The sequence below is a fragment of the Morone saxatilis genome, unplaced genomic scaffold, assembly GCF_004916995.1.
Source record: "Morone saxatilis isolate NCDOM2014 unplaced genomic scaffold, NCSU_SB_2.0 Contig3, whole genome shotgun sequence".
NCBI classification, from domain to species: domain Eukaryota; kingdom Metazoa; phylum Chordata; class Actinopteri; family Moronidae; genus Morone; species Morone saxatilis.
The window spans coordinates 8,634,894-8,658,554 of record NW_023339873.1 but is presented as its reverse complement, the minus strand read 5'-3'; the positions used below and the strand labels follow the sequence as shown (position 1 = coordinate 8,658,554).

General features: G+C 38.5%; 3 protein-coding genes across 3 annotated transcripts in view; all 3 read right to left on the bottom strand.

Annotated features, from left to right (window-relative positions):
• Positions 1 to 4,129, bottom strand: part of LOC118336915 (thrombospondin-type laminin G domain and EAR repeat-containing protein-like) — a 4,912-nt gene extending 783 nt beyond the window's left edge. Inside the window, exons 1-9 of the mRNA XM_035673680.1 lie at positions 4,016 to 4,129; positions 3,106 to 3,464; positions 2,612 to 2,702; positions 2,344 to 2,500; positions 2,113 to 2,244; positions 1,954 to 2,024; positions 1,152 to 1,313; positions 835 to 1,042; positions 479 to 718 (exon numbers count right to left, since the gene is read on the bottom strand). Of these exons, the coding sequence (XP_035529573.1) occupies positions 479 to 718; positions 835 to 1,042; positions 1,152 to 1,313; positions 1,954 to 2,024; positions 2,113 to 2,244; positions 2,344 to 2,500; positions 2,612 to 2,702; positions 3,106 to 3,464; positions 4,016 to 4,114 (1,519 nt within the window). The 5' untranslated portion in view covers positions 4,115 to 4,129. The remainder of the gene's footprint in view (positions 1 to 478; positions 719 to 834; positions 1,043 to 1,151; positions 1,314 to 1,953; positions 2,025 to 2,112; positions 2,245 to 2,343; positions 2,501 to 2,611; positions 2,703 to 3,105; positions 3,465 to 4,015) is intronic.
• Positions 4,130 to 8,166: 4,037 nt separating this feature from the next.
• Positions 8,167 to 12,405, bottom strand: sumo3a (small ubiquitin like modifier 3a). Its single transcript, XM_035674223.1, has 4 exons — positions 12,269 to 12,405; positions 11,293 to 11,421; positions 11,031 to 11,102; positions 8,167 to 10,835 (listed from the first exon to the last, which is right to left on the bottom strand). Exons 1-4 carry the CDS (start codon positions 12,287 to 12,289, stop codon positions 10,773 to 10,775), a joined length of 285 nt encoding a protein of 94 aa, XP_035530116.1. The 5' UTR covers positions 12,290 to 12,405; the 3' UTR covers positions 8,167 to 10,772.
• Positions 12,406 to 14,261: 1,856 nt separating this feature from the next.
• pttg1ipa (PTTG1 interacting protein a) lies at positions 14,262 to 21,384 on the bottom strand. The gene is made up of 7 exons (XM_035673354.1): positions 21,142 to 21,384; positions 20,112 to 20,164; positions 19,698 to 19,806; positions 18,535 to 18,637; positions 17,492 to 17,557; positions 15,955 to 16,001; positions 14,262 to 14,995 (listed from the first exon to the last, which is right to left on the bottom strand). The coding sequence occupies exons 1-7, from the start codon at positions 21,227 to 21,229 to the stop codon at positions 14,958 to 14,960; spliced, it is 504 nt and encodes a 167-aa protein (XP_035529247.1). The 5' UTR covers positions 21,230 to 21,384; the 3' UTR covers positions 14,262 to 14,957.
• Between the last annotated feature and the right edge of the window lie 2,277 nt (positions 21,385 to 23,661).

Here is a 23,661-nt window from a genome sequence, read left to right as displayed (position 1 = left end):
ATAGTTTCTCATGGGACTATCAATGTGTCAACACGCTCTCCTCAAATGTGGCAAATTCAAATATGTGATTCACTATCAGTTACATGTCAAAGCAGTGCTATCACTCAAGCAAATCATGGCAAACCACACGCTCTATTTATGGCTCTGTCTTAAATGTTCCTTGCCCATCTCTCTTTCATTACCCTTTTATCTCTCCTCGTTTGTATTCCCTTCCTTCTGTGTGTACAGACAAGATGGTTTTTCATACTCATCTCACAGATACAGATCTCATCAGAGGAAATCAAAACCCAGCTGCTAAGAAGATGAATGGCATGGAAATCATGCACCAAAATGCTACATTAAAGTGCTATTAAGCCTCATTTCCACACACACTCAAAACACCTTCAAAATGTACCCTGTTTTGATTTTTGTTTTTAATTAAGAAAGTGAGGGTTAGGCAATTTTTCAAGGCCATTTACACATTTCTTTTGGTGTTCACCACATACCTTAATTGTCTGGAACACCTGGAAGCTTCCATCAACCCAAACGTAGATGACTGAGTCTACAGAAGTGGTCACTCCATCAAAGGCATTTGCGACCACTAGGAAATGGTACGGTCCAACTGTGAAGAACTCCCAGTCGTAGGCCCCTGAGGTCAGCAGCATTTGGTGAACCTCAAAAGACTTTGCTAGATTGTTCCATTTGTATATCACACTGTTTATAGTGTGATTATTATTACCTGGAAGATAAGCCAGAAAGAGAAAGAATGCAACCGAGTAGTTTTATATTTTGAGCCTGTCATGTCAGGAGATTAGGAAGTTAACAGGTGGCCATTTAATGGAGATATATTTTTACCTTGTCTATGATTGGCAACAGCGAGATAGGTTTGTCGGTCAATGGTAAAGGCCTCCCAGTCCCGTGCACAGTGGGTCTGCAGAGTCTGGAACTGCACAAACCGATTTCTTTTTTTGCTCCACTTGTAAATCACAGAGAAGTCCACCTCTGATTCTTTGTTAAAACGCTTGTCTGGCCCTCTCCCAGTGTTAGACACCACCAGAAATATCTAGATCGAAAAAACAAAACATAGAGAATATCAGCTCTCAAAACTATATTGACCAGGTTGATATATGCATGTGCTCGATTCATAACCCTTCTCTTGCTTTGTGTCACACCTTCTTTCCCATGCTGAAGTGTCTCCAAGCCAAAGCTTCATATGTGCTGATATTCTGGTAGAGCTGGAAACCTGTTTGACTCCACAGATACACTGCAGAGCCAGAAGCTGCTGATCGATGAGCCATAGCAGCCATCAGACCAATGCCAGGTACCTGGAACACCTGAAGATTGGATGAAAAAGACTACAGGATTGGCCAAATAATATTTCAGGAATAGACACCTTTCTACCTACTTAGGCTTTTAAAATAATGTTTCGCAGCCACCATAGTGTCTCTTTACACACCTACACACTGGACCTTTAAGATTTACGCCAAACACCAAATTCCTACCCTACCTATGTTATCCAACTTAAAACTAATAACATCAGACTGTTTTTGCTTCAAGTGAAAATTAGTCATCCTTATTTGTTGTTTTGTGGTTTCCGAGGGAGGAAGAGAGATGGATAAGAAATAGATACAAAATAGGGTGTAGGCTCTACTGAATGTTTTGGGCTGAGTCTGGCTCCGCCCCTGTTCATAACCCTTAGCCTAACCCTTGTTACGGGATTCAAGCTAGAGGCCTAATGAGGTAAAACTACTGGTAAAAGAGTTAAAAAATATAGAAAAGTCTGGATAACAAACATATTTTTGCATAGGTCAATTTAGATTTTTCTTTTCATTTGTATTATCTTCTGACCCCTTGTTGGAAACCCAACCTTCAAACTCCCCTAAAGAAAAATATTTCTTCCTTTGGTATCCTTTACTATAAGTATGAGGATCCAATAGTTAGAGATGCCACAAATATATGTAAACATTCATTTACCTCTACATCATGTGTCTCTGAGCTGGTGGTGAGGACCTGTTGTTCCACTACATAGTCCAGTCGTTTATGATCTGAGTAAATGGAGAGGTGAGAATTTAGTTAAAATCTTTTGACCTAAAATGAGTAAAACTCATAAGTGGATGGCTGATGGATTCTCACCCTCAAGCACAACGATCCACACTGTGCCGTCGCAGAGGTAGAGGCCTTTCTTACGCGGATTGAACCACAGCTGGCCTTGTAGTCGCTCTGAGCACGGCCGCTCCAACCCCACTGCCACTCTCTCCTCTGTTTCTGATAGTTTGTGATCAAAGCACAAAAACAAGCAGCCAATCAGAGAGGGAAAGAAGCGAAGGAACACACATAGGAAATATGTCACATATCATAATTTACCATAAGAGGTCATGTGGCCGTCACCCTCCCTCCCCAGGACAGGCAGGTCTGAGAGAAGTGGTGGTACGGACAGGACTGCCAGCTGGGGGTTGGAAGAGGGGCAGATGTAATGGGTGGCATCCGAACCTGGCACCAAAACCAGCTGTCGCAGGAGACCCTGTACGTGGGGCAGCAGATAAGACGGAAAAGATTTGACTGTTTTAGAGAAAGCAGTGGTTTAGCAGTTTATTTCTTATTAAAGTTAGGGATAAAGAAATATAAGCCTTACTGAATACAGGCCTTTCCATCTCCCCCGACTTCCGATGTGGAATCTCGATCCCTGAAAGTTGAGGTCTGAGGGAAAAGGCCTGGAGGGAACACTGTTTGCCATAAAAATACATAATTACAAAATTATTTGTAATAGCTGCATAAGTTGTTTTTCTTCTATAAATGAACTAAAAGTCTCTGTAATTAAAGTAGTCACTGTTTCTGCCTCTGTTTTTAAGACTGAGACAGGAATTGTGTTATATAGGCACTGTATGGCGGCTGATATTCCTCCCTTCTGTGCGCCAGAGGGAGTTTCCACTAAAAACCATCTATCACATACTGTCAGGCCACTATGATATGGCTGCAGGGTGTGAGCAGATTTGGAGCAGTGCCATTGTATTGTGGTGACGGATCTACTATCCCTCAAGGGAATTCACAGAGAACAGGAAGAGAACGTGGTGGGAGAAAGACAGTGTCTCCACCCAGTGAACAGAAGAAAAACACAAAAAAGCTTACGTTTCCAGTGGTGGGCTACAGTCCACTGTGAGCCTGACATGATGGCTACCAATGGCCAAAACCAGAGTGTGCCACTGGTTATCAGCCAGTCGGGCGCCACGAAACCCCCAGTGCTCCATGACCCCTCCGTGACCTCTAAAAAGGAAGTGCAGACGTTTTCTCGAGAGCCTCAGTCCCAGGATGATCCGTCCACGTTCTTTATTACTCTTCACCTGCCTCTCCTTCTTCCTCTCTCCATGTTGCTCCCCCTCTTTATTCATTTCTAGAATGTTCCCTTCATCGTTCACAGCTTCCTTCTCCCCCAGCCCCCTTTTCTCTCCTTTTTTTGAATCCATCAAGGAAAATATGTATTCATTTCTCTGCAAGGCAAATGAGGAAAAACACTCAGACACTGTGTTTGGCAGGGTGGGGAACTAAGTACAGTTACAGGAACTTAGCCACATTCTTAGGTACTGAAAGAAACTAAATAATCCATGAATTAATCAATAATGAAAATAATTATTAGCTGCAATCCTACTTGTGTTTTACTTGCATATTTACATTTTATGTTACTTTTGAATTCTTCTGAACTATATTTAAGAGGAACATTTTTAATTTTTACTTCACTGCATTTGAACTAAATTGTTACTTTTCAGATTAATTGTTTAAAAACCAACCTTGAATGAATTTATGAACTGCAGTGCATTATCTTACAGTACATAAAACTACCCCAAAATATACACAACCACCACCTCTGCTGCATGATGAGATGTTTTACTTTAGATACTTTAAGTACATTTAGTTTATATTATTTCTGTACTTTTACTTGAAGTACCATTTTCTTAAGGTGGTATTGGTACTTTCACTTAAGAAAAGAATCTTAATACTTCTTTCACCGCTGACATTTACCAGGTTTTTCCGGGATGCTCACCTTGGCTGCACTGCGAGTGACTTTCAGTGTCACAACAATGGAGAATTCTTTGGGGAAGAGATCACAGTTCACCAGCAGCTGCGAGGAGGGAAAGCTCATGGAGGTATGAGGGCTCGACAAATGTACACCCCTCACCCCTCCAGCCTCCTTCATGTGGACCCCTGGTACAAGTTTGGAGGTGTCCCTCTCGAGGACAAAGGACAGAAGATCCAGAGGGAGCAAATCTGCAGACAAAAAGCAAATAAAGAGACCAGGAAGCTTGTTTTACTGTTTAAGTAATTTTATGCAGAAATGGCTATACTATAAACCAGTTGTTCCCATCCTCGGGGTCGGGACCCCCTAAAGAGGTCGCAAAATAGATCTGAGGGCCCCTTAGATGATTGATGGAATAGCACATTATCTGCTACCCGAATTATATCAACTTTTTACAGGTTTCTAAAGATGATTCAAAATAAACTGTAAAAGGGAAAAAAATACTGTACTGCAGTACAATTTTGAGGTACTTTATTTGAGTATTTTGTTTTCAGGCTACTTTACAGTTTTAAATAGGAAATGTTGCACTTTACACATTAAGATTTTTGCACACAAAACATAAGAAAAGATGATAAAATATGATGCTTTGTTTTAAATAAAGCTACCCAACAGTATATACAAGTAGAGATTAAATTATTAGTCAATTGACAGAAACTAAATTGAATGCAAAACATTTCATGGTTCCAGCTTGCGACAATTTGCAGCTTTTCGTTGTAATTCTTATAATAATTTTAATTCATTTTTTAAACAAACAATAAATTGATTGATTGAGAAAATAGCCAGCAGATTAATCATTAGTTGCAGTCCATATGAAATAGTAGAAAAAAAGCTCCACCAGTAAAATGCTGCTTAGACATTAATGCAACAGTATTAATAATCCTATTATTGAATATATAATAATATAACAGTTGCAGTGGACATTTTTCTGTATTAACTACTTTTACTTTTAATACTTAAGTACATTTTCTTTAATAAAATTAATATTTTCAATATAGGACCTTTACTTTAAATAGAATACTTGAGTAAATGATCTGAACACTTATTCCACCACTGCTATCAGGTTCATTTATGAAACCAAGGGGTCACAAATAGCCACATCTTTGATTTAAAGGACAGTGTGTTAAAAAGGTTGGGAACTGCTATAAACTCATAAATCAATTAATGTCAAAGCATCCTTGAGTCCCTGACCCCCATGGTGTGTGAGAAATAGCCCTGGGTGGTGGTGAAACTATAGGAGGTTTTAGGAGGGGTTGTTATTAGGAAAGAAGCTCTATGCAAAGCGAGAATAATGAAAGAGAATTGCACCTAAATTGATGAGACATCATATAAATATGCACCCTGTTCATCCTAATATTTTGATGTGTATAGAATTGTTGTGGAATCCTAACCACATCCAATGTCTGTACTCGTTTGTGATGTGAATTTAAGTTATTATTGCACGCAATACTGCACACAGCAACACTCCCACTGTACTGTAAGCAAACGCAGGCAGTTGGAATTATCCAAAAGAATTTTAGCTGGAGGGGTTTCCCAGGTTTTTAGATGAAACCGTAAACCATTCACTGAATAATCATTAACTGTACATCAGAAGTGTTAAAGTGAGCCAAGCTGATAGACAGTAAAGCTGAGGTTAAGAGAGATAAAACAGAATAAAATGGTACAGTACCTGTACAGTGTCTCCATGTGTCTGTGGTGGTATCAATGACCCTTAACCCCAGCAGAAGGAACTGCACAAATATCAGCGATGACATTACAAAAAGTACGTTTGGTTTACTTGCCAGTGGGCATGAATGTCTCCATATTGTAGGTATTTCTCTATGTGCTGCTCCCTTTGTCTCTATCTTAAGTGACAATACACACCAGACGGCTGTGCATTCCCCATATTGACACAAGTGAGCATTTTCAGATCCTCCAAAGAAAGACTTCTAGTCAACAAACTCTGCTAAAAAATCATCAAAGCTATCCTGGCTACCTATGATTCTCATGTAAATAAATAGTAGAAGTAAAAGGTCCCAGAGCATCTGTGCTTAGAGAGAAATCCATTCAGCTGTGTGGAGAATCCTGCACCTGCAGCTCCTTTTAAACACCACAGCCATGCAAATCACTAACCAGTCTGTCACTCATCCTCCCTCAACCGCCTCTGATGACACAGACCTGCCAGAGGGGTGAGAACTCTGTGTGTGTGTGTGTGTGTGTGTGTAGGCTCACATTATACACAGACTGACAGCAGACAGAATATTTTAATGTATTGATATAGATCTGTTGAATTCCTCCAGACATTCACAACATGAAAAAGGGGCATTGGCAGACAAAATGTCTCTTTTTAATTAAAATGCAACATAAAAACAACGTTTTTTTTCACAGCGCGTATGTGACCTTTGTCCCACTAATGAATAGATGGATATGAGCTGAGGTATTATCATATTAGCTGTTATCCCATAGTTTATTACCTGAGAAACCGAGGTATGTGCATGAACACAGCTGTGATATTAAAGTCTCAAACCAGGATTATTACTTGTTGAAAGTCTAATGAAGTCTCAGGTCGGGGAAATTAGGAAAACACTGCAATGCAAAGTACTAAGAGGGCCTGGGTCAAAGCATACTTTAACTGGATTTATTTTAACCTGTTTGAATTGGGTAAATCACAGGAATTTTACTTTTAAATACTTTCCTAGCAGTCTCAAGAGGCATTTTGATTATCCATGGTCACCCAACAAAGTAATACCACTTCAAATAACTTCATAGAATCAGTTTACAAAGTCTGTTTGACCCTGGTTTGTTGGTTACTAGGCAAATTTCCGACGTCTGTATCTCGGCTTGTGTCAGATCTCTCTGAATCCTCTCATCCACCGACCAGCACATTTACAAGGCAAATGCACTTTGTCTCTCTTCTTCTCGCCCACGTTAAGATCATAGACTACACAAAGATCAGGATATAAGATATAAACTCTGCGTTGCCCCTCTTTTCCTCTATCCATTCATTAATCTTTCTTCCTTCCAGGCTTGGCATGGGGTGGGTGTTGCACTCTCCTGTGTGGTTTCAGAGTGATCCGTTTGGATGCTGAAAAGTTGATGTAGATTATCCTCTCATGCGCATGCTTTTCCTTATTCCTGGTTTGACTCATCACCTGCTGCTATTACTCTTATCACTGTTCCACTCATTCTGAATGTAACCATTCAGTCAGTGTATCAGATGCAATCTAAGGCTCTAAATCAGGCACCAGGTGACACCCTGGAAGTGAGTACACTATTTATCAGACTTGGTTTAGTATATCAACATCTTTTTTTTTTTACCTGCTTCACTGAATTTAATTATCATTTGTCTATCTAAGTGACATCTGAAGTACGTTTCCGTTTCAGGACAGCTGTGGAAATACATTTTAATTTTTTATGTTTTTTTATCCAGTGCCATGCTTCAATTTTATGCATGTTTATTTTGTTTTACAGCTTTTTATAGTTTCTTTTGTTTCATATTGTGTTGCTGCATGTCCCTGTATTATATTGTATTCAATATCTGTGTTTTGGGTTTTTCTTTCCTGTTTGCTTTTTGATGAATATGTGGACATGGTTGTTTTACGACAGAAGAAAAAAAAAAACAGACATGTGAGATTCTCATGGTTCACTGGCACCACCTAGCAGTCTACTTCCCTGAAGCCATGTGTGGTGCTTCCATCCATAGTACTTGTGCACACATTTTTAGCAGCCAGTGGGAACTGAAACCCTGTCTTATATAATAAACCTCACGTAACTATATATAATTCAATGACAGTTATGTTCTGACAAGTAAACTGCAGTGCACCAGGCAGCAATGAGATTCAATTAAAGAAAGGCTTGTAATCTCTACCTGATAAATTTGTAATGGCCTCTTAGTAATACAAGACCTATGTATTGTGTTGTAATTAAAATACACAGAGAGGCACTGTAATTTAGTTAAAACTAAAATTTATGCTGCATTAGTTGGTGCTATGTATTTGTCCTATTCTACCACATCCTGAAAAGCAGTAAAAAATAAAATAAAAATCATACAGGGATAATTGTAAAGCATTAAAATAAGCATTTCAGTAGTTTAGCCATTTTGAATACACCCGTACAAAGTAATGCATGCATGGGACAGCAAATCTGAGTACCAAACTATATTTATTGTATACAGTAGTAAAAGACCACAAATAATGTACAGTAGAGAAACAAATAACATGACAAGACCTGTGCCCCGTTCTTCGTACATTAGCTTGGCTCGTACGTCAGCCGCTCAAAAACTGTCCAGCTAACTCAGTTCTTCAAATGCAAGTGGAAGGCTGTCTTAATAACTGTGCTCTTATTTTGTCAGACCAGAAAGCTGAACTGAAGATCACTGTGTGATTGGCTTGTGCACCCTTGAAGAGTAATCAACACTGATTTAGCATGTTTCTGTACACAATTTTGTCAAATGCTTGTTAATGACTGCAGAAAAGATGAGAATTGAGTAGTCCTCAGATAAAATTTAATATTCTATTCATTGGGGTGTGAGTGGACAGTAGTGATTATTTCACACAGCAAGTGGCAGTACAGTGAAGCTTTTTAAAACATTTGTCAAATATTCTTTAGAAATGAAAAAAGGTTTTGACATTGACTGTGTTTATTACATAGAATGATACAAAAATACAGCTGAACAACATGACGTAGACCACAATTTATTTACTATTTAAAAAGGACATTGCCTCTTCTAATGTGGCTGAATAGAGCTACATTTAAGGCTATGGGAACATATCTTAAACATTAAGGGAGACTAAAAAAGGCCAATTACAACTGCAGCCCATATTGCATCATTTTAAATACCTCGTAATGCAAGAACTGAATCTGTATTGCAAATGTCTAAATAGCAGTGGTTCATACTGCGACTGGTTATATTTTGTTGTAATTAATCTCTATGACTACTCAAAACCTGTTCAGTTATGACAATACTGACCGAAACTTGAAAAGGGTTGCCGTGATCCAACTTGCTCTGAATAAGCTTGTACTTTTGCATGTTTTGAGCACAAGGACAACTTGCTTTGATACATTTTAATCCTGACTGAACTGATAAATACAAGCTCGCGTCAGGTAGCAAACAATCAAAAAAAAAAAAAATAAATCAAGCCAATTCGGCTATCTGCATACGAAGAACGGGGCCCTGTGGGTACAGAACACTTATCTCCCAAACTCCATTGGTTGGCCTCCCTGCCCTCCCGGTATGCAACAAACTGCATGCATCCTTCTCCGAAAAACTGTAAATAATCCGAGACACTCATCACCACTTGGGGTATATCTTCACTGTTTGCAATAATGCGGTCAGGTTTTTAAACAAATGGCCTGCAACTTCTGTCTTTTATACACAAGGAAACAGCTCGACAGTTGACAAAGCAGTGAAAAGTGTCTTCAAAATGTGTTAACAAAAAAAGATACTGACTTTTGTTGGATATCCTTGCTTAAACTGGAAGCTGATCCTCTTCAAAACACATCTAGAATTAGTTGTCCCGTCAGCCTACATTCGCAAGCACAATACAGAGATGAGACAGCTGACCCCAAACAGAGCTGAGGAACGAGCTTCCAGTTATTCCCACCCATAACCCAAGCTCCACTTTCACCCCCCCATCCATGTAAAACTTAAAAGCACAGCCACTTGTAAGAATACCATAGGGACTGGCTACTGGCCCGCTTCATTGGAAAATACGGAAAGAAAACCAAAAGTTATGTATTCAATGTCAAGAGACTATCCTAGCCAGACCCAAACCAATTCTAACAATGGGATGCACCTCAGTGGTGTAAATTAAATGTCCCTCCCATGAACAGCCATTTTTCCCACATAAGTGAATAGTAGTCTGTACCGGATACTCACAAAGAACCTCTCTCAATTAGTAGAAGTCATAGAGGAAGCAAATAACATTAATGATATACAAACTCCCTTAAAATGTGACAGTTTTGACCTTTTAGAGTAGACAGAAGTTCGGTCTTTGGAGTATTGGTCCAAGTCCCACAACATTTATCTAACATCAACTCTGAAACTTCTGTACAGAAAAATCAACAAGCCCCCTGGGTGTTAATTCTTAAAAGAAAAAAAATCAAAAATACAAAAAACATTGCAGAACGCTTTAGCAAAAGCACCTAAAATGCAGAGAATTAAAATACCTTGATGACAGAAGAGCAGGAGTCACTGTTCAGAAAAAAAAGAAGAAAAAAAAAACAACACACAAGAAAGTGAAGTGAAATGGAAGGTGGGTGTGTATTAAGTTCAGATCGTGCTTCCACTTCAAAACATTTTCATGCCCACTGACTGTGACCCCTGGACAAAATCTTGCAGAGCCTCGCATTCAACCATGACGGACGAAAACCGTGACAAACTACTGGATACTAAGCTTTCACTGGAGAGTGAATGAGAAGCACTGACAAACGAGGAACAGCCTTGACGCACTGTTGGTCCAATCACAGCCTGCGGTGCCGGAGAGAAATGTTGTCCTGATTGGCCAGCAGAGACTGTTGACGCGCACAAAAAGTTCAGTCCTGGCTGAGACAGTATATAAACAGCTGAGGAGCCTCCCCACACACACACCTGACCAGAAACCATGATAGACATCTTTAAACTTAAGTAATAATAATAATAATAATAATAATAATAATAATAGGCTGAGAGGGGTGATGGGGAGGGGGGGGACAGTGAAGGTGGCTGAGGGCGTGGTCTGAGGGTGGCCATCAATGAGGTGGGAAGGGCTTAGCAGTGCCCGCCTGTCTGCTGCTGGAATACATCTATGGTGTCTTCATCTTCCATCTCCAGCTGAGGGGAACAGAGCGAAAGAGGTTTCAGTTAGCGGATATAAACAATAAATGAACAGGTAAAATAATTTAAAAGACTGTACAGAGACACTGAATGCCTGAATTGTGCAGTCAGTCTTTAATAAAACTGAATACTGTGGACGGATCCTTTCAGTAAGGTTTAAAGACAATATAATGTTCAAAAAGAGCTTCTTACCTGTGCAGGTGTATCCGTCTCATTGATCGGCTGGCCATCAAACCTGAACCTGATCTGCCTTATTGCAAGGCCCTGCAGAAGCAACACATGAAGATGAATCCATGTGTAAAAGGACTTTTAGTACAGGAATGGTGGGAGAAAGGAGAAGTGTGCAACTAAGGGAGGAGGGAGGCTGAATGAGGTATTCCAGCTAATCCAAAATAATTGTATGTTTGTGGAGAGGAGGAAATCTAAAAAACAGTCATTTGGGCTTTGAGCTCACCTGTCGTTCACAGTATGCCTTCATTAGTTTGCTGAGGGGTGTGTGTCTTTTGATTTTGAACTGGACCACCGACCCATCTTGCCCCGCAACCTTGAGGTTGATGTGATCATTCTCAGTCTTTACTCCCTCCTGCAGAAACAAACGTGTTTAACATCAAGTAAACCAGCAGGTTACCAAAAGGGAATAGAGAAAGCACTGACATTACACTGGAGAGCTTACACAGAGGCACTACAGATAAAAACTACTGCTGGCAGCTAGGTAAGTTACCAGACTGTTACAAAGCATGCACCTTTAAAAGAAATGTAACCAAGTGTGGTGAAGGAATAAGACTACACCATGTTGTACACATATTTAAACTGAATATAAACCTACATTAAATCAGACTAATACAGGCAGGTTACAGTATGGTGCTAGCCGGGCAGTCCCATATGCTAACGTTAGCACGATTAGCTCCGGGGCTAACGATGCTAACAATTTTGTTTTGTTGCAACGTTGCTGTGCCCCCTCTCCTCCCCTAAAAACACAAGCAGCGACACATTAAAAAGTAGCGACAACAGCACGGAAACATTAGTTTTTATAAAGACTGCGTCACCTCCATTTGCGCTCTTTTGTCGCTGCTGCAGTTGCGGCGTTTTGCGGCGTTGCGGACATAAACGTGGTCCCGTTTCGACAAAGAAAAAAAAAAATCCGCAAATGACAATCATGGTGTAATTAACGTTTCTGCCCACAGTCTTCGAGACCCTCGTTGATAGGGTGATAATGTCTCCGGTTTAGACACACAGTGTGTCGTTCAAGCGCGTATAAATGTAATTACGGATGTGTGGGCACTCATTCATTTGCGAAACAAACACTGCGCCGATTCACAGAAACGTGCAAACCAGGCCATTTTTGATTGCACATCTTAGAAATGGTTTGGCAGGAGCTCGACCGAGCCGTCGCTACAGAACCCACAGCTCTTTAACCCTTTGTGTCTTACCTTTGGCTTTTCCTCTGACATCCTGGCTGTGTTTTTTGTGTGCGAGGTTTCAGAATAATCTGTTAATTGGGCTTTATTTGCCTTTCTGCCGCCTTCTGTCCTCTCTTCTCCTCCGCTGACGGGTGCGCGCTTTGGACCGCTGTTACAAATAAACGATTGGCTCCGGCAGGACCACGTGACTGCTAAACCGCGGGGGCGCGGACACGGGAGCGCGCACCTACTCAGAATACTCGATCACGCGAAGTTGTATGAAGGTAATAGAGTATTAAACCTCTGAATACTCGTACAAATTATACAACTATGTATATATTATAATAATATAATAATTAAGGCTGGACATTAAATCAAATCAGTATGTCAGTTGGGCTAGTTACTCAAAAAAAGTAATTTATTACTTATTACTAATTACTCTTTTCAAACGTAGAATTATTACTTATTACTCCCTACCAAAAGTAATTAATTACGCTAATAGTTATTTTACTTTTCCCCCAAAAAATGGTCTCGATGATTAAAATACAGTTTTGTTTGTTAAAATGAAAGTAATGTGAATATTTCCAGCTGTTAGATCATAAGCGTTTTCATCTTCCAAACTAATTTCCTCCAGGATTACAAAAATTAATCCAAACGTGATTGGATTGTTGGATTTCAGATCAGTAGGAGGTGCCAATAAAAGTAACGAATAATTTTTTGTGGCGGTAACATATTTGTAATATTATTACTGAAATGTATTAGTAATTAGTTACACTACTAGTCACTGGGGGAAAGTAATATTATTACTAGTAATGAGTTACTGGCCAACACTGTCAGTAAGTCAGTAAGCGAATAGAGTTCCTTATATATGTATACATTTAAAAATACAATCTAAAATTACCTTATTTGCTTTCAAAAATATAACATCAGCACGAATCAGCATATTTTTAAACGTGAATTTCCTTCAGTTTTTGTTCAGCTCATGTAGTTTTGACAACTGCTTGAATTCAGAATTACTAACTTTGCAATGTGCCTTGATTTTTACTGACAATACAAACAGTACAAATGTACATACAAGAGACTAAATGTGTTGTTCTGGCTCAAAGCTTTAAAGGACCAGTGTGTAGAGATTTAGTGGCATCTAGCGGTGAAGTTGCAGATTGCAGCTAACTGAGCACCACTCGCGTGTGTATTTGAAAACCTGGGAATGAGAACAGGCTGTGAAGGTTTTAGGAGGATCTACAGTGACTGGGAAACTTGTGAAAGGTCCTATCTATAGCCAGTGTTTGGTTTGTCAATTCTGGGCTACTGTAAAATCATGGTGGTTCAACATGGTAAAGTCAAGGCGACCCGCAGCACCTGTAGATAAAAACGACTCATTCTAAGGTAATGAAAACACAACGTTTCCTATACACTAATGAAAACATACCTATGAATATTATAAAGTCTTTGGGAACTTAATTTATACATTTATCAGATTTACCTTTAATAACTGCAGTGGAGTTTTGTCCCAAACCAAACAAATTTAATGTTTATGTAAATTGTATTAAACCATACTGAAGTTTATTAATCCTTCATAATCCCTGTTAGTATTTGTCTATAATCATATCAAGGCATTCCTTTAAGAAACCCTAAAATGAATGCAATATAGTCATTTGTATTTACCATAAAGAGTCATCAATTTTCACTTGTCACATTTCCTTTGCTAATATTAACTGCTTCTTTACAAGAATACAAATCAGTTCAACAATTTCAAATATTTTATCAAATTAATCATCCCATTATTGTTATTATTATTATCGTGTAAGATAAATCCAAATCATTTTATTCCTGTATATGCCAAACATCTAGAGTGAACCAAATAAAGATGTTCTTTACCTCACACAGCAGATGTCAGCCATCAGCTTCTAAAAACTTTTGGTGAGGTGTTTTGAAGCAGTTCTATTTAATGACTCAGACATTAAGTTACAAGGAAAATACTTTTATAAAAGCACAATACAGGCAAAACAATAAACAATAAAAGTTACTGAAGGAATTAATCACCAGTCTATTATTTTAATAGGTGTATGTGTCTTTACAGGATATACAGGCAAATGTGGAATTAGGCAGACTTCAAACTGACACATTCAGCTTAACTTAATGATTACTTTAGAAATTCAGAGTGCAACGCTGAAAAGTATTTGTGACATTTTCCAAACCTAAAAAACCAACAGCAACAACAAAAATGGCCTCCAACAAGTACATTTCAGAATAGGAAGGAGTCAATTTGAAGAACAAAATCACACTAAGTAGAAAAATAGGTAATAATTTGTTTTATCTCCAAATCAGCAGCAACTTAAGGGGAACAAAACAGAAATCTGAAAAGGTGCAGATGGAGATGCAACTAGATTATTTCCATTCTTTACAATTACACTTAAGACTTAAGCAGACTGATGCTGCAGGAGCCACAGGATGAAGAACACTGCTGCTACATATATTCTAGCCTTTAGTTTCAGCCTCTAGGGTCATCACATTGAAAACAATCATTCCTATTCATTGCCTGGATGAAGCCAGAGACTGCCTGTACAAAACTACTGTCACTTTTCTGAATTTATCATGATTATAGTTTACATTAATCCTCAGATCAAGTCCCAACGACAGGACAGGTTGTTGATGTGTTAGGTCAGAGTTCAGGGAAAAGCAGGGGGGTCGTGGTGTAAATCTCAGGTCACCGATCCTCTCATGCAAATTTGGAGTATGGATTTGGCCCCTTTAGACCTGGAGAAACATAAAACAATCAGCAAAGTCAAAGTCTATCAGTCCCTGTGCTTACTGTAAAGACAATAGTATAATTTTTCTCATCTAACTCTCAGCGAGAAATAGAATAAGTGCACTTCCCAACATGTCAAACTATTTAACAATCTCTGTCAAGGTCAAAATCAGAAAAAGATAGCTTAATCTAATTTTGCAGTTGTTAAGCAGTTCTTTCATCAAAAAACCAGAGGCCCATTTAGCTTCTTTTTTTTTTTAAAGCTTTTGGGGGATAACGTGACCCAAAATAAAAATTTTAAAAATGGCAACAAGATAGACATAAGACAGACATACAAACAATAAAACATAAAACATACAATGATGTATGGAGCAGATATTAGACCATATTAAGTAGGGTATGGGATTCATTAGTCAGGGTGTGTGTAACTCAGTTTGTGAAGTTGAAATATGCACTTTCTGCTTGTGTGTAAGCACTGTCCGTGGCATAATTGTGTAAACTTTAATCCAGGGTGTATTTCCTTACTTCCATCCCTTGAGTTGAATATCTTGCCTTGTATTTAACTCTAATGACATTGTAACTGTTGCAGAGCTCCGGGTGCTGCATATGTGTGCGCACAGGTGTATGTGTAAGCCTACGTGTGTCGGGGGAAATTGCAGCGGAAATTTCTAAACCCTAAATTTCAGCACACCCTCACTGAAAAGTCAAGCAATCCCATAGCACCAACAAAAGGAAATCTCTGACACTGCCACTGTGTATGTGTCAGAGATAAAGACAAAGACATAGCGTTAATGTTAGATAATATTATGTGACAATATCATTATACTAATAATAAAATAATTTATGTCATTCTTTCAAGTGAGCAGAAAAAACATATCTGAACAATGTAGTACTGTACAGGCACATGTGTGTGAAAAAGAGAGAGAGAAATGATGGGAAACGTGTGTCAGCAAGTGAGAGAGCTCACCATATTTACTCCTGATTTCCTCATGTCTCTGCTTCATCTCTGCCTTCCTGTAAAGGACAAAACATTCTCTTCTGAGTCACACAATGACTGATAATATTTTACACTCCCCAAAAGTCACATGACCACAAAACCAGTTTGGGTTGCCACCAGCTTGACGTGTGCATTTTTCCTTCATGTGTGTTGTGCTATGAAGAAAACTGATATGGATCAGGAACAACAATGCAACATGGGCAGCTGGTGCATCTGGTGTCCTGTAGACTCTAAACAATGAGACAAACCTAGACTCTGAGACTATTAAGGAGGACATCTCTTTATAGTTATTCAGCAATTGTATTAATGCGTCTTTACTGTATGTTTCTATATGAATACATCTACTGTATATGTACTGTGAGGGTAAAAATACACAAATATTATAAATCATTGTTAAATCAAGCAATCGCAGTCCACCATAGTGAGCCAGTCATTACAGCTTACAGCTACTATCCCACAATGACCGTCTGCATAGCTATAAGAAAAAATTGCACACTGTTTGAAAGGGCTGTGTATATTAATAGAAGAATAATCAGGGCTACATCTCAGCCTTTGTTGTCGTTTCAGCTTTTGCATACATGGAAATTATATTTTTCCTCTTCATTTGACCCATCCTATAAACTCAGGGTTCAATGTCTTACTCGAGGATACTTCCAATATAGTGCCGTTAAAGTTTGGGTTCAGTCGGGTAAAAAATTATTAAAATAAATAAATTGCGGTCACAAAACAAAAAAACCATGAAGACGAATAGAAAAGTCATGGAGTACAGTAAGAGGTGGCGTCTGAACAATGCAGGAGCCCAGAGACCCTGGCTAAAATATGAAGCTCAAAAACATTCTGCAGTTTTATGGCAGATAAAACATAGTTTTGCCTGGTACATTTTCTGAGTTTACCTTCCATAGGCAGATAGAAAAGTTCAATTTGGACCCTGCATGGACAGGGGGAGCTGAGGGATCAAACCACCAAGCCTCCAGTTAGTGGACGGCCCGCTCTATTGATGGCTGCCCCTTATATTGGACCAAATACATTTTTAGAGGTATAAAGGAATGTAAACATCCATCAGGAAAAAGAAAGAAAGCATGTGTGAGGAAGTGTGAGTTTTCTGTCCATTACACAGAAACCTCTGGTAAGAAACTGTTCGTGTGCCGTGTGGCCCTGGTATTGATAAAACTCTAAATCTCCCATAATGGAAGAGCTTGGAAAAGGCAGTGGCGGTGGAGAGAGCAGTCAGATTGTGTGCATTGTTGGCCAGTTTGAGTTTGGCCTGAAAATCAGACTGAAGTGCTATTTTGTTTCACTTTATTATTCCATATTTGAATTGCAGTGAAAAAAATGGAGACATGGGCAGCGATCCAGATGTCTGCAACCAGGCTCAGATTAAGATTCAAGTCCACCTTGGATACTTCCTCTTGAAGCATATCTTTGCAGAGGAGAGCTACTGGTTGACTATGAATATGGCCTAGATGTATCATATACACTCACACACTAAATGAACATTATTTCTTACCTTTCTTCCTGCTTGGTTTTCATCTTATTGCCCTGTCTCTGCATCTTGGCCTCGAACCTTTTGGATCTGACACACAAACACAAGACCAAGGTTAGGTTGTGGTTACATAGGTCATGGAAGAGTAAACAGTGTGTGCTTGTGACGCCTTAAGGTGACCACACCAATGCTGACAGGAATGTACAGTACGTATGTGTACAGTATATTATCTTGATTAGACTAAAATCTCCCCACATAGTACAGTACACACTGATCATCACCTTGTAACGAATGTAGCTCCAGACTAAAAGGACAAATATTAAGTCTAATGACAGAGTGACAAAGGTAGAGATCCTACAGTAAGTTCTTACCAAACCCATACTTAAACCATCTGTGACCATAAGCGTGTCCCAGAACCCAACAGTTTCTAACCTAATACATAACAATAAGTATTTTTAGACGTATAACTTAACATAACTCTCTGTAACAAAACATGACAACTTCCCAATCCACTAAGGGCACCCTGCTGCATACACATGTGATGTTCTGTACAGGCATGCATATCTCAGAGTTATTTATAGAAACATAAGTGAAATGGGTGGAGTGGGAGAGACGGGACTGAGGTTTAACGTGCAAAACCCAGGAAGCAGATTAACCACAAAAACTGAAATACATTTAAGTAGTTAAAACATTCACCGTAGACACATTTCTACCTCTCATGAAATGTGCGATTTTGGAATAATAACAGTTTTTGTTATTGTTATAGTAAGTGTGTATATTATCATTTTGTTCATGTCTAATGAAAAGAAGATAGAAAATGTAACTGATAGGTTACAGTAAATAGTCCTTTAGCTATAGCTAAAAAGTAATGTCTGAGCTTTTTCCAATACTTAAAGTTCAATATATAAGTACAACAGTAGCAAATGGCTTTCTATGTGGAAAATTCTCCTTTTCTAATTGTTTATATTACAGTTTCTGTATCAGAGAAGATTCCGTGTCCGTGTTGAGCAAGAGTGACAATGTTTCGTTGGCTGTTATTGAGTCACAGAGGTCAACTGCACACTTACCCAAAGTTCTCACACTTGCAGCAGCAGAACAGGCAGACCAGGAAGGCAATGATGATAATGCCACCAACCACTGCCAAGGTGATTATCAAAATCTGGAAGTTCACTACAGATGGAGAAACACAATGACAAAGTTATGTACAAATCCACAGTAACAGATCTACATTCAAATTAGAAAAGATATATATTTGTTCTACGATGTCAGTCCAATGTTTATTGTCAGTGGTGAAATATAAACGTGGGACAGTACATGAAATATACCCCTTTTCAATTTTTAAATTAAGTTGAACTTGAATCATCACTTTTTGCATTGCTTTGGACAAAAGATGGCTTGAAGTGACAAGAAACTGCATTGTGCCATAATATTTCACGACTGTTTTTTTTCCTAAATGTTATGGTTGTTGTTACATGGTAACAGTGTTGACCTTGCATGCTTGCCCCCCTTGTACACATCTTATAAAACATAAAACTGTCATTGAGCTGTTGGATATGAGTTATGAAGCTTATAACTGTAGCTTCCTGTCACATGTGCAGTGTACCATTATTTTGCAAGGGTTATTTGGTGAGGGTAATGGTTGACAGGAACTAAGGGGACACCGATAAATGTATATAGATATATATATATTTTATTTTTTTTATTTAATAATATAACAAAAAAATGTTTAGAAATAAGGTAACATTTTCATTTTCATTCTGAAATTTTTTCCTACATTCAACAAATGAAAAGTTAGTAAAAAGATCAAAGAGAGCGACAGGTCAAATACCTCACCCTCTGTGATGTAGATGTGATGTAATTGATTTAAATAGTATTTATTTGTATCAGTATCAGTATTAATAAAAAACTATGTAATTAAAATTACACATTTCATTGTTTTTATGGTGTTTAAGTAAAAGGAAATATTAAAAGTTAAACCGACATCAAAAGTCAAAGTACTTTATTGATCATTTTATTTGTATTCAATTTAATTTGGTTTATCTTGCCTTGAGTTTTTAGGAAAGCTTTTGTTTACATTTAATTCATATGTATGTGAGTTTATGTAGATAGAAATGTGTTTGGATATAAGCTTATGTGAGTGTGTGTGTTTTGGTGAACATATATCTCTTATAATAATATTTTTTTCCTTTTTTTCATGTTTGTGTGTGTGTGTGTGTGTGTACTCTCTTACTCCAGCAGAGCCCCCAGCGTGCATCGTTCAGTGGGCAGAGTGAATGCGGTGGAAGGATGGTCCTCACTGGATAGGTTATACACAACTTCGTTTTGATACACCACAAGCACTGTGAAAAACACCAAAACACATAATGACCTCTTTATTATCTGAACAAACATTGAATCCTGAGATATTCAGGGTAGGATACACTGTTGAATACACACAAACAAAAAGCAGAAAATGGAGGGGGGGAATCAAAGACAGATCAGTTACTCCTTAAACCAGTCTAACAGGTGTGCAGGTAGAGGAGGAGTCACTGGCAATGGTTCCTTCACCTATAGGACACTTTTTTACATAAGGCCCAAACACACACCAGTAAACCAAGATTGAAATCAACCCAGCAGAAACAAATTGTTTTCTCTCAGCACTTACCGACACATTTTTCAGACATTCGTCACAGGTTGTCCCATTCTTCGTCTCACAAGCTACGGGGGGAAAAAGTCAGTGTGATTAGTTTTTCAGCCAAAATAGTTCACATATGGGAGTAAACTCAGTGAACAGGATGTCCGAAGGTACAAACAATGTTGCCTCACACAGTACAGCTGACTCTAATATTGGTGAGATTAGCTGAAAACACTTTGAGAAGCAGATTAAATGGAGGCCCGTAAGGTGTGTGCTCCCGGTGGTTTTTGTTACCACCGCTAATCCTCCTGGGACATTTTTCCATGGAGACACGGCACAGTTAACCCACAGACCAGTCATATTATTGTCAGCAGACTACACAAGACAACAGCCGGGCTTGTGTAAGTGTAGCCATGAATATCTAAAAATTGAGGTGTAAACAAACAAAAGGTCTCATTCTTGTTTGGTGGGTTTGTTTGTGGCTACTGTACTGCTGCTGGTTGCTTCACCCTGAAACAGTTCAGGAGGGGGATGTGAGACCTGAAAAGAGACTTGTTCCTGCTGAAAGGTTTCAATACCCAAAGATGTTAAACTAACAGAGGCACAATGATATTAACACAATCACTGATAATCTTGCTTTTATGTGTAGTTCATAAGATGAAAAGTAGCCTTTACCTAAGATTTTCTTATTTTGTTTCTTATTATTTTAGGATAAATAAACTTAAAACTGAAAATAGAAATAATAGAAGTGTAATTCCAAGACCAAACACACCTCAAATAAAGTGTTTATGTTGCTTTATGTCCTGTTCTCTTCCAATAAATCTTGCAATTGTTAACACACGAGAGGAAAGACAATACTGTCCTAAACAGAGAAAAGTAAGTATTTCAAAGTCAACAAAAGTCTCAATAAACCAAGTCAGGATTTTCTGTCGTTTACATTTTACCTAGGACCTAATGGAAAACTAATGGCGCAGCTGAAAGTGACTAAATGAAAGGGAAAGATTCTTTTTAGCAGCCATTAATATTCCTCAGTCACTACACAGTCGCTCACTTCTCCTACCTTGGCCAGGTGCGGAAGTCTGGGCGAAAACTGTCGCCAAACCGAGGACGAGCAGGAGAGCAGGGAGAAAAATCCGTGAATCCATCATCCAACCACTCAGAAGATTGTTCCAGCTGTTTAATTCTCAAAACTTCTTCCGTCTCTAACCTGAGAGCGCGAAAAGAGGAAATGTTTTGGCTGTTCTGGTCGACTGCTGAAACTCCGTAAGTGCCGAGAAGGAACCAAACGCTGGATCCTGACGCACACTCATTACGCACTGAAGACAAAGGAGAGGAAGGCGTGTGTTTGCGTCTGTGTGAGTTTCTTTCTTCTTGTAGACAGTGGTTCAAGAATAACTCAGATTCCTTATTTAACAGCAACATAAAATTACTCCATGAAGTAAATTCAATTCATTCAAAATGTTACTTCAATTTGGGGTCTTTGCTCTTTAATTTGTGACATTTTGGATATGTGGAGCCTCAAACAGTAATTGAAATGAAATAATCTGAGAAGTTTAGAGGGGAATTTACTCTTTAGTGGAACTACTAACAATTGGACATCTCAGCTGTGACAAGGGGGCTCAGACACTTTTATCTTGTGATAATCCATGTGTATTTTTATAAGCTAATTATATTTTTATATAAAATATTAAAGGAGAACTTCAAGATTTGGGGATTCTAGCAGTTAAACAACATCAGTCTTCTCTCCACCAGAAAGGGAATGGACCTACTTTTATTTCCCCAAATCTCAAACTATTCCTTTAATTTAAAGTAACCATCGTAGCTCTCAAATAAATAAGTACCACAAAAGTGCACTTAAGTAGCTACAATACTAAAAATAAGTCGAAACCAGTGTTTGTAGGCCTCAAAATAAATTCACAGACAACATCAAATAGAGGACAATAATTCCAATAATTTATTAAAGCATAATTTGTAAAGCCAGTTACAAATAAAAAAGAACAACACACATATCTCTCTCTTTCTCTTTTTTTTAACAAGCACAATATGTTTCACTATGTAATGATGATAATAAGCATAACATAAGATAAGAATGGGCCCCACTCTGGCCGCCTGCGGCTGATAACAGGACCCTTTGTGATGAAGTTGCCCTTGGAAACAGATTTGCGATCAGATACTGCAAAATCTAACTTAATCTTCTTAATTTATTGTTTCTTCTGCAAACACACTGATCGCATTTCAGCAACTATGGGGCAGCTTCCTCCTACTCAGTGTAATATCAGTGACAGACAGAACCATAGACATAGAATAACTAGAACAGATAGCTCCAGGTTCCTCGTTAATTATGGCTTATGGGTTACTCTCTCTGGTTCTCCTCTCATTTTAGCCAAAACTAAAATAACTAAAAGTTCAGACTGGAACCTGTGAGGGAGTTCTGTTTATTCTAACTCTATAGGCAGGATCCCAGTGGGCTGTGTGTATGCAGCCAGGGCCTTAGCCACCATTAAAGACACCGAGGTCATGTCCTTGGTATATTTGTTTTAGGAATTTGGGGCTTTTAGCAAAGGTGGTGAAACACATATTTGGTGAATACTTTAAGCTTATTTCCAGTATTTGTTAGAATAAATATACATTTGAATTCTTGCAGGCTAAATAAATAAATAATTTGCCATTTCCTCATCAAAATGTTGTTCCTGATAGTGTAGGGGGGAGGTTTAGATCATTTAGACCATGTTGGGAAATAAAATGGTATAACTAAACAGAATTAAAAAGAATAAAATACAAATTATAATATAATTTTTGGTGTCATTGGCTCATTTGGACTCATGACCTCAGTATTTCTCAAATCCTGGCCTTGGCCCTGAATGTGGCACTCCAGATAGACAACGTTAAGAAGTTCAACCTCACTTAGATATCAGGCCTGAATAGCAGGAATGGGGCATAATATTGAAATTATTATTGATATAGGAACTAGTTAAGAAACCTTTGCTTAACCAAATGAAAGTAATTGGCCCATGTTGTCTGGTCTTTTTCCGTGTTATCTAAGTATTCCCTCTGGATATTTGATGTGGGGAAACACTTTGCTTGTAAACTGTTTTTGTCTTCTAGAGGTGTTATACTGCCTCCTTCCTGCAGTGCCACATAGTCGGGTGATATTGACATAACGTGACTTCACTTTCAGTCCATAAACACACGCAGACACACACACACAAAGCAGTGTTGATGACTGTCAGCATTCCCAGTGCACAATTAAACCATCTCTGAGCCCATATCCTCACAGTGTCTTATCTTCTCCTCTTGCACCGAGAGTGAAAAATTCCATTATATTTTTAATACACTATCCTCCCAAACACGCCTTGCAATACATACAGTTCAATAATAAAATAAATAACCCACAACCCTCCCTTCAAATCCCATGCTTTTCCCTTTAACTCACGATCACAACACCATTCTTTGCAAAGGTTAGTCATTTAAATACAGCTTATTTCAAAGGAATACACTCAGTAAAATCACTTCTCTTTTCTCATTTCTCATTTCCCTTTTCTTTTCCAACTTTTTGGATTACACCATACATGCACACACA